At 36.1% G+C, this 10,699-nt stretch overlaps 1 protein-coding gene and 1 pseudogene across 1 annotated transcript; one reads left to right on the top strand and one right to left on the bottom strand.

The window, feature by feature from the left end:
• Positions 1-2,767: 2,767 nt before the first annotated feature.
• On the bottom strand, positions 2,768-9,390 carry LOC101678342 (annotated as a pseudogene).
• Positions 9,391-9,453: 63 nt separating this feature from the next.
• Positions 9,454-10,392, top strand: LOC101678046 (olfactory receptor 6C2-like). The gene has a single exon (XM_004773285.1). It carries the CDS (start codon positions 9,454-9,456, stop codon positions 10,390-10,392), a length of 939 nt encoding a protein of 312 aa, XP_004773342.1.
• The last annotated feature ends 307 nt before the right edge of the window (positions 10,393-10,699 follow it).

The raw sequence follows: 10,699 nt of genomic DNA, 5'->3' as shown, positions 1-10,699 counted from the left end.
CCCCAACCAAGGCCAGACTGTGCTAGATACCAGGAACATATACTGGTGGACAAAACAGATACAGTCCCTTCCATCACAAAACTTAAGAAGATAAACATTAATCAAGTGATCACACAAACTGCATTAAAAAAAAAAAGTAGAACACAATGATGACATATAAAAAGGACTTTACCTATTGGGGTATGGGATGTGTATGTATCAAAGATTTCCCTAAAGAATTCATATAAACTTCCAGGATATACAGTGTGAAAATATATGCTTTTAAAAAACATTTTATTTTTATATAACCTATGTGTACCATTAGTGAAGCAATTTTAAATAATTTTTTACATTATTTTAGTACATAAATTACATGGGTAATTTTTAAAGAAAAATGTTATTTTGATGTCCAGATAGTATTTATTAAGTTGAACAGTATTAATCATGAAATCACCTTATAATCTAGGTAAGATTGAAGTTGTTTAATCTTAGATGAATAAAAGTATCTTTCTAAACTCTCTGAAAAAATCAATCATCCTAAAGAAGACTTCAGGCACACCATTAAAAAAGAAGGCTAGTTAATAAGGATAATCTCAGATTCTAACGGGAATAAATCATTTGACAAATATCGAAGAACTTACTGTGTGAGATGCGTGATATTATTCTTAAAAATATATATATATGTATGCAAACATGGGTAACATTTTGAAGGGCAACCACCTAAATAATAATGTTCATTTTTGGGTTTTAGAGGTTCTATGATTTTTTAATGTTTCATATCTACTTTTGAATTGTTCTATATTAAATATGCATATATGTGTAGTTTTATATGGGAAGACTGTTGCCTAACTCATTGCACTGCCTAAACCATGTGTGAATATATGATGAAGAATAGTTCTGATTTGTAATTAGAATCTTACTTTTCTATGCCTGGATTGAGCTGATTTCTTTTATTACCTCTCTTTCTCTCCAAGGGTACTAACCCCATTGGTGCTTGGGTTGGGATTTTTTTTTGCCAAAATAAATTATAGTTTAGATTCATCAGAGGGTTTTGATTCAGGGGCCTTAGGGACCTTTTTATTGAGTTTTTTTTTCTATGTACCATATTTGAAGAAGGTAATAAGGAGGGTCTTTAGTTTAAAAATCTGTTTGGCCTCATAGAAAATGAGAACACCCATTTCTGAAGACCTAGAGAGGCTTCTTAACTTTTGAACTTAGTTATCTTCCCTTTCCTTAGAGTGCACAGACATAGTTCCTCATTTGAAAATAGGATGGTATATCTTGTAACCTAGCAGCCATATGTATATTCATAGTGAGTATGGGTTCCTAAGGGCCAAAAAATGTGCTTAGATGCTCCTACTGGTATCTTGTTGTTTAGTTGGAGGTTCACTTATGTCACTTGAGGTACAGCTTCCAAGTGAAACAACGAAGAATGTCAAAGGTAAGTACTGAATCTTTTACTTGTCAGGTACCCTTAGTATTTGTAACTGATGGAGAGGATATTTTTGCTTTTCTCTATATAATATGTTTCACTACATATTTTAATCTGGGAGAGAAAATAAAATACTTCTTTCTTTTTTTACATTAAAAAAAGATTTTATTTATTCATTTGAGAAAGAAAGAGAACACAAGTGGGTGATGAGGCAGAGGGAGAAACAGGCTCCCTGCTGAGCTGGGAGCCCAATGCCAGGACCTAGAGATCATGCCCTGAGCTGTTCATGAGCCAAAGGCAGATGCCTAACCATCAGAGCCATCCAGGAGCCCCCCTTTTTTGAACATTTTTAAAAGCAGTTTCCACGCCCAATATGGAGCTTGAACTCACGACCCTGAGATCAAGAGTGGCATGCTCTACTGACTGAGCCAGTCAACTTTTCCTCAAATACTTCTTTCAAACTTTATTTTTGATATTAAGACAATTTTTGAGATTTTTTTTATAGAGCAAATGAACCTTCATCAAATTGACAACATGGGCGGACTCATTTAATCTATAATTAAATTGATAGCTTCGCAGGTATAGTGGTTTGATTGGCACACAGAAACAAGTCTCCAGGTGTCTACGGAACCCTCACTTTGTCGCTATTTCTTCTATCAAGTGTCTGTCTACATATCTATTCCATTTATCTCAATTATCAATGGGAAAGATTCAATTAGAAAAATCTCCTTCTATTTTAGCACCAGTGTCACTAATCATTGATCTTTCTCATAAACCCAGGTTAATATCTCTCCCCACCCCTCTTTTTTGTAATATCTGCAACCTTGGTATTATACTGGGGAACTTTTCTTAGTGGAAACTGATACTATTCACTCATTTCACAAAAGTAAAGTGAGCTTCATATCCTTGATGCAGGAAACATACATTTGTTGGGAATAATAAAAAAGTCAGAGGAAGCTATTTAGACACCAAACTAATTGGGTCTTATGGGGATGCTTTTTAAATTTTCTAATGGGAGAAGACATGAAATATAACAACTTTAGCCAATAAAAATACAGTGTAAGCCACATTTGCAATCCAGAATTTTCCAATAGTACCATTTACAAAAGTGGTAGAAACAAGCAAGATTTTTTAAGTTATATATTTCTCTATCTAAATATATCCAGCATATTATCATTTCAGTGACTATCCATAATAAAATTATTGAGATATTTAATATTAAGCTTTCTTATCAAGTCTTCTAAATATTATATGTATTTTATAGTTGCTGCATATCTCATCCAAACCAGTCACATTTTTTGTTTTGAAAGATGACCTTTTATCACTCTTATGTACAGGAAATTCAACAGCATCCACTCAGTCCAGTTTAGTGGCCAGTTCTTTAGCCTTTGCCTTTTCCAACTGGCAATGTGAGTCATGGACTTTTGACCCAGGATGTTTCCTCCCCAGTAACAGTGGATTTCATCCTATCTGTCAGTCATTGGTCCTGATAGCTTCCACCTGCTTAGCCAGAGCTCCTTTGTCTTCTGAGTTAACCTGTATGAAGGTGACAGGGTGCAGGTCTTCTGTGCCAGATGCACCAGCCTGGCCTTACCCTTGATAATGCAGTAGGGAACCCCCATCTAATGACACAGGGTGGGCAGGAAGACAACCAGCTCAGTAGGATCCAGGTATATATAATCATTACCATCTGAGCCTTCTTGTTTTCCACCAAGGTGGTGACAGCTTGCAGAGAGGTGGCCTCTTACTGGGGACATCTCCTTTGCAGGCAGCTTTCTTCTCAGCTGAGCAAACCATTTCTACTTCTTCTCTTGCTTTGTCTCTGTATTTGTGGGCCAGCTTAAGCATTTGAGTTGCTGTTTGGTGGTCCAAGACCTGGGCGAATTGGTTAATCACAGGAGGTACTTTTAGATGTTTATAGAGAATAGCCCTTTGCTGCTGCAGTTGGATATAGCAGAGGAATTTGACAAAGCAGGTAAAGTTCCTTTTGGGCTAGATGTCCTTTCTGATGCCCAAATTCTTTGCCCTTTTCTCAAACAAGGGATGACCACCTCTTGGCCTCCTGTTTCTTCATGACAGCAGGGGCCAGGGCCAACTTTTTTCCCTTGTTTTCTTTCCTTTTGGCATCTTGGATGGCTGAAGGAGAGAATGAGACAAGCCACACTTTCAGTGTTCAGATAATAAATCACATGTGGCTAATCAAAAAGAATGTAATCTTGCCATTTGCAACGATGTGGACAGAACTAGAGGGTATTATGCTAAGCAAAATTTGTTAGTCAGAGAAAGACAAGCACCATATGATTTCAGTCATATGTGGAATTTAAGAAACAAAACAGATGAACATGGGGAAGGGAAGGAAAAATAAAATAAGATGAAAATTGAGAGGGAGGCAAACCACAAGAGACGCTGAACTCTAGGAAACAGTGTTGCTGGAGGGGAGGTGGGTGGGGGAGAAGGGACAATTGGGTAATGGGCATTAAGGAGGACACTTGAAGTGAGCACTGGGTGTTATATGCAAGTAATAAATCACTAAATTCTACTTCTGAAACTAGTAAAAAAAAAAGTAAAGTATTCAGGCCACTTGGACACTTAAAAAAATAATTCATATGTGGCTAATGGCTACTGTGTTAAATAGCAGAGACCTAGAACATTGATCGAAGGTAGCAAAGGGCTGGATAGACCATGTATTCAATTAGGCATTTCAGAACCACAATTATGTTGCTCTTTCCCAGACCCTGAGTGATTGTGTAGTTGGCCTTTGGTCTTCTTACCACATTGATAGATATACTGATGTACGTATAAATTGTATTAAGAAGGAGAACATCAATAATATAGAGGAAAATTCTGGAACATATGGTCATTTTTCCTTCTTCAGAGTGGATATGACCAATCCATTAAAAATATAATTAAATAGATGTTGGCAAAAAGCATCTCATGAAGAGCACTCTTTTGCCCCTATTCTCTAAAATACATCCTCATCCTTTTCACTAAAGTGAAAAATCCACTGTAGAGATTCATTTCTTTATTTATATTTAATATATATGTTTACATGATTCTGGTTGTGAAAGTGTAAATTCATCAAAATTTGTCATGCAAAACTCTGTGACAGACATTATATTTAGTGCTGGGTATAAACGAGAATATAAGATGTTTAAATTCCTTTCCCAAGTGGGACTTACAGTTAGTTTTAAGGGAGGGGAAGACAGATAATTTTGGAAAGTGTTGATTATTAGGAAGAAACCTAAAAAGACTGGTGTATATTAGAGTGAACAGATGGGAAGAGTCTCACCAAATTTGGTGGTCAGGGGTCAGTCTTAGAAGTAGATGACATTTGAATTGAACCCACAGTGACAACATGATTCCAGGAGTATGCTGACAGGAGAACAATGTAGGCAGATGGTTCAGCATGTGTAGAAACCAAAGGAGGTCTGCCCTGAGGATCAGACAGAAAGCCAGATAACCAGGATGTGGTCAAAGACAGTGGGGATGGGAGGTGACTAGTAGGCTATGGCATAAGCTTTGTTCTATGGATAATAAGAAGCTATTGTTGCATTTTAAGTTAGGGAGGGACATGGACTAATGAGTATTTAAAAAAAGTTCCTCCAGCTGCCATGAATGAAAGAGTAGTTGAGAGGGGGAAAGAGGGTAAACAGAGAATTCAGTTCAGAGAGACATGTGGGATTTTTGTCTAGTATACTGTGCTGGTGAGCTTTTGTTAAATTAGAAGTGTATTACATAGTCTCTCATGGTTCACCTCCCCTTCCAATTTCCCCCGACTCCCTTCTCCTCTTTAACTCCCCATGTCCTCCATGCTATTTGTTATGCTCCACAAATAAGTGAAATCATACGATGATTGACTCTCTCTGCTTGACTTATTTCACTCAGCATAATCTCTTTCAGTCCCATCCATGTTGCTACAAAAGTTGGGTATTCATCCTTTCTGATGGAGGCATAATACTCCATAGTGTATATGGACCACATCTTCCAGGTAGTGGGTCTTATAGAGGGCACGGATTGCATGGAGCACTGGTTGTGGTGCAAAAATAATGAATACTGTTATGCTGAAAATAAATAAAAAAATAAAAAAAATAAATAAAAACCAGAAAGATCTAAAAAAAAAATGTATTTCATTGTAAAAAGATGCCGCAGTTGCCCCTTAACACAGATTTGAACTGTGTGGGTCCACTTATGTGGATATATTTTTTCTTCTTTAATAAACACAGTAGAGTACTATAATTGTATTTTATCTTCCTTATGATTTTCTTTAACATTTTTCTCTAGCTTACTTTACTATAAAAGTACAATATATAATACTTACAATATGCAAAGTATGTGTCAATTGAAAGTTACATGTAAGGCTTCTTATTGGCAAGTCTTCTGGTCAACAGTAGGTTATCAGTAGTTAAATTTTTGGAAAGACAAAAGTTATACACAGATTTTTGACAGTGCAGGGTGTTGGTGCTTCTAACCTCTGTGTTTTTCAAGGGTCAACTCTGTGTGTGTGTATTTAGCTTTCCCTCTCTTTCAGGTGATAGTGAATAGACAGTATGAAGACTTATCTTTAAATTTAACATTTTATTTTTGAAATTATTTCAAGTTTATAGAAAGCTTGTACAATTAAGAATAGTACAAAACACATCAGTATCCAATGCACATAATGTTGATATTTTATTCTACTTACTTTATTATTTGCTGTCTGTCTCTCTTCATAAGAATTTTTATGACACATTTGTGGTTAAAATACAGAGATCATGGCCCTTAACTACTGTATCCTTACATAATGCAGTGTGTATGTCTTAATAGAGATTTTTACTTGCAAGTCCATAGTAATGTTCTTGACTTCAGTGAATTTAACACCAAATCAATAATTTTATTAAATTCGCCATCCATACTTTTACTTTGTTCCTGACCAGTAACTTCCTTTTTTTTTAGTTGCTTAAAAAAAGTAATTTATTATTTATCAAAATTCTATGGATTAGCTGAAAGTTTCTCTTTTTTGTTTTTAAAAAATTTTAAGTTTTAATTTCAATATACATTAATATATGGTGTTACATTAATTTCAGATATACAGTATAGTTATTCACCAATTCCATATATTATTCAGTGCTCATCAAGGTAAATGTATCTTTTTTTTACATCAACTTTTTTTTTTAGTATTTTTTTATTTTAAGCATAACAGTATTCATTATTTTTGCACCACACCCAGTGCTCCATGCAACCCATGCCCTCTACAATACCCACCACCTGGCACCCTGACCTCCCACCCCTTGCCCCTTCAAAACCCTCAGATTGTTTTTCAGAGTCCACAGTCTCTCATGGTTCACCTTCCCTTCCAATTTCCCCCAATGCCCTTCTTTTCTTTTTCTCCCCATGTCCTCCATGTTATTTGTTATGCTCCACAAATACGTGAAACCATATGATAATTGACTCTCTGTGCTTGACTTATTTCACTCAGCATCATCTCTTCCAGTCCCATCCATGTTGCTACAAAAGTTGGGTATTCGTCCTTTCTGATGGAGGCATAATACACCATAATGTATATGGACCACATCTTCCTTATCCATTCGTCCGTTGAAGGGCATCTTGGTTCTTTCCATAGTTTGGTGACCATGACCATTGCTGCTATAAACATTGGGGTACAGATGGCCCTTCTTTTCACGACATCTGTATCTTTGGGGTAAATACCCAGTAGTGCAATGGCAGGGTCATAGGGAACATTTTTAATTGAATTTTTCTCCCTTCTAAACAGTACCTAAACTAGGTCAGTCATTGTATTTAATAGTTATGATTCTTTAACCTTCTTTGGAATATTTCCACAGCCTGTATATTTTGTTATTTTTTTGAGGTGCACATTTTTGAAGAATATAGTTTGTTTCCACTTCCTTTTTCAATAGAACTTCTTCAGTTTGGGTTTCCTTGATGTTTTCTCCTCATTCAATTCAGGTTTCTCATTCTCAGAGTACTATATAGATAGTATGGTTATTTTCAGGGTGATACATATGATCACCAGGTCAAATTGTCCAATTATATGGTCATTACTTTTTTTTTTTTATAGCTAACAAGCAGTCTATATGAATACACTTAAAGAACACACAAGTTTTCTATTCCTCAACTAAAATTTCCCCAGTTTTGTATCTCTCAATGGTTTTTGCCTGATTTGATCTTTGCTGTAGTGATTGCCAATGTCTGATTTCCAACTCAAGGTCTTGCTCCACATATGTGGGCTGGTCCTTGGCATTCTACTATGAACAAGAGTTCTCCCTTCCTATCAACTTATACTTGATCCATTGCCTGTGTATATGTTTGGTCTCATGAATTCTTAGTTTTCAATGCTTATAATTAATTTCTGTGCTTACTAATTATGGTGCTCAAATTGTCACACATTTTGCCAGTGGGACCTCCTTCAAGTTGGTTTCAGTGAACCTTGTTGCAAACCCCATTGTCTGAGAATTTCCTTACTTTTGGCATAGCAAGATGTTGCATGTTCACCTGTACCTATTTTATTTCAGTCCTGGATCAGCCATTTTTTTTTTAAAGATTTATTTATTTATTTATTTGACAGAGAGAGAGAGATCACAAGTTAGGCAGAGAGGCAGGCAGAGAGAGAGGAGGAAGCAGGCTCCCTGCTGAGCAGAGAGCCCAATGTGGGACTCGATCCCAGGACTCTGAGATCATGACCTGAGCCGAAGGCAGCGGCTTAACCCACCGAGCCACCCCGGTGCCCCGATCAGCCATTCTTTTAAGGGGACCTCTGTTCATTCATCTTGGGGCTCTAGAGTGAGCTCAGTGCTATTTGGTTATCTTTTTACTTAGCCATTTTAGTGGGCTAAAAAATACAAGCAAGCATATATATGTATAATACAGTATACAAATAAACATGCACTCATAGACATGAGCATATATAAAATGCATATATATCTTTATATACATATTTTCAGAATTATAAATTTATGCTGAAACTTCCCATTCTACTCCAACCATTTAGGATTCTTTCTTATCTTTCCCCAATCCATATTGATATCTTTCTAATTCCTTATAAAAATCTCTGACAATCAACATGTTCTCATTACTCAGTCCTATAATAAATCGAAAATAGTTTCAGCATAGTTTCATCCATACTCCTTGAAAAAACAAGTGTACTAAAAAGAGTTCAGGATTTGTTCACATTACTTTTTATCCTCCTATCAGACCAAGACTGAGAGGATATAGTTAGATAATGTGTTCATCAGAACTTGCACTAGTCCTTTCTTTTCCCCACTGGTATGGTTATGGTATTCATTTGAGATGAAAATTGGTTGATTTTTTCCAGTTCAGCTTTCAGTTTTATGTCCTCCTTCTTGTCATCATTGACTTAAATTGATTTTGTTTTGAGTATTCATATTAGAAAGTTTACAAAAGGCAAAACGATATGACAACTGTATGAAACTATTAAAAGTGTATGGTGGAAGTGTCATTCCCTAATGGGAAGGAATTAAAGAAATTATATAAGAGCATCCCAGAGCACATTTGTGTGTGGTTGATACTAATCTAGAAAAGGGGAAGAAATTAATGATGTGAAAAACAGACAAGGAGAGCTGCTATGTGAAGAGCTAAATGTCTTCTTGAGGTGATCAGAGACTGGCTTCAGAAAATACAAAAAATAATATATGTACAGTACTTATTATTTCCTTCATACTATCATAAGCATGTACTTAGTTTATCTTATTTAAACCTCATAGTAACTTTAAGATGTAGTATTATCATTACCCCATCTTACAGAGGAGGAAATTGGGAGCACAGATTGGTTAAAGGACTTGTCCAAGGTAGTTCATGTAATAGATGACAAACTCGACAAACTGTGTTTGTTTCATTGTGGTACATTCAGTGGGACTAAGGTCATCACCTCATGAAAGACCTGTTTTGCAGTTATACAAGGCACAGCATGTGACTAGGTTTAATTTCTGTTTATAGTCACTATTCATCCTGTCATATTTTGACATTGCTCCTCAGATCCAATTTCTGTGACTTTTATGTGAAGATTGGGCAGTGGTGTGAAGCCAATGATGAGAAACCATTCAGCAGTAACAACGTTCATCTTACTGGGTTTGACAAATGACCCACAGCTAGAGATTTTTATTTTTATCTTTCTGTTTATCTCATATATGTTAAGCGTAATTGGGAATCTGACCATAATTTCTCTCATCTTGGTAGATTCTCATTTAAAAACAGCTATGTATTTTTTTCTTCAAAATTTCTCTTTATTAGAAATCTCATTCACAACCGCCTGTGTCCCCCCATACCTATACGTCATATCAAGTGGGGACAGAACCATCACCATCAAGGCTTGCTTCAGCCAAATCTTTTTTATTGTCCTCTTTGGATCTACAGAATTTTTCCTTTTGGCTGTGATGTCTTACGATCGCTACGTGGCTATCTGCAAACCCCTGTATTATGTGACCATCATGGACAACAGAGTCTGCAGGAATCTCATCCTCAGTTGTTGGGTATCCGCCTTATTGATTATCCTTCCACTCCTTGGTTTGAGTCTCCATCTGGAATTCTGTGACTCTGTTATTGACCATTTTTATTGTGATGCTTCTCCATTACTGAAGAATTCATGTTCAGATACTTGGCCTATAGAGCAGCTGGTTATAGTCTGTGCTGTTTTGACCTTCATAATGACCCTTGTGTGTATAGTTCTGTCATACATATACATCATTAGGACAATTCTAAGATTACCCTCTGTCCAGCAGAGGAAAAAAGCCTTTTCCACCTGTTCTTCCCACATGATTGTGGTTTCCATCACGTATGGCAGCTGCATATTTATGTATGTCAAGCCTTCAGTTAAGGATGAAGTGGCCATTAATAAGGCAGTTTCTCTGCTCACTATATCTGTTGCCCCTTTGTTGAACCCTTTCATTTATACCCTGAGAAATAAACAAGTAAAACAGTCTTTCCATGATACCCTTAAAAGACTTGCATCTCTTTCAGAGAAATATTAGATTTTCATATTGGGAGTTTAAATTAAAACAAGAAACAACTTATCCTATATCAATATGAAACCATAAATATTACAAATGGTATATCAATTCAGCATATAGGTGGAAATTGAATGAGGAGAGTTGTGTAGTTCTCAACTTTGAGGAATTTTAGTTCTCAATATAGAGGAATAATAAAGGAAATTTAGAAGAGAATCTAAGGAAAAATTGTGATGGACCCAGCATTATGCAGATAGATACTTCTAACTTTTCTGGAACTTCTGTGTCTTCCTAATCTATATTTCAGTCAACTCTTTTTAGTCTTATCAGG

The sequence above is a fragment of the Mustela putorius genome, unplaced genomic scaffold (assembly GCF_011764305.1).
Source record: "Mustela putorius furo isolate JIRA1106 unplaced genomic scaffold, ASM1176430v1.1 tig00003988_pilon_pilon_pilon, whole genome shotgun sequence".
In the NCBI taxonomy this organism is placed as follows: Eukaryota; Metazoa; Chordata; class Mammalia; order Carnivora; family Mustelidae; genus Mustela; species Mustela putorius.
This window is presented reverse-complemented; position numbering and strand designations above follow the sequence as displayed.

Excerpts from the sequence above, each read along its gene's own strand:
- LOC101678046 (XM_004773285.1), top strand. The coding sequence starts at position 9,454 with ATGAGAAACCATTCAGCAGTAACAACGTTCATCTTACTGGGTTTGACA.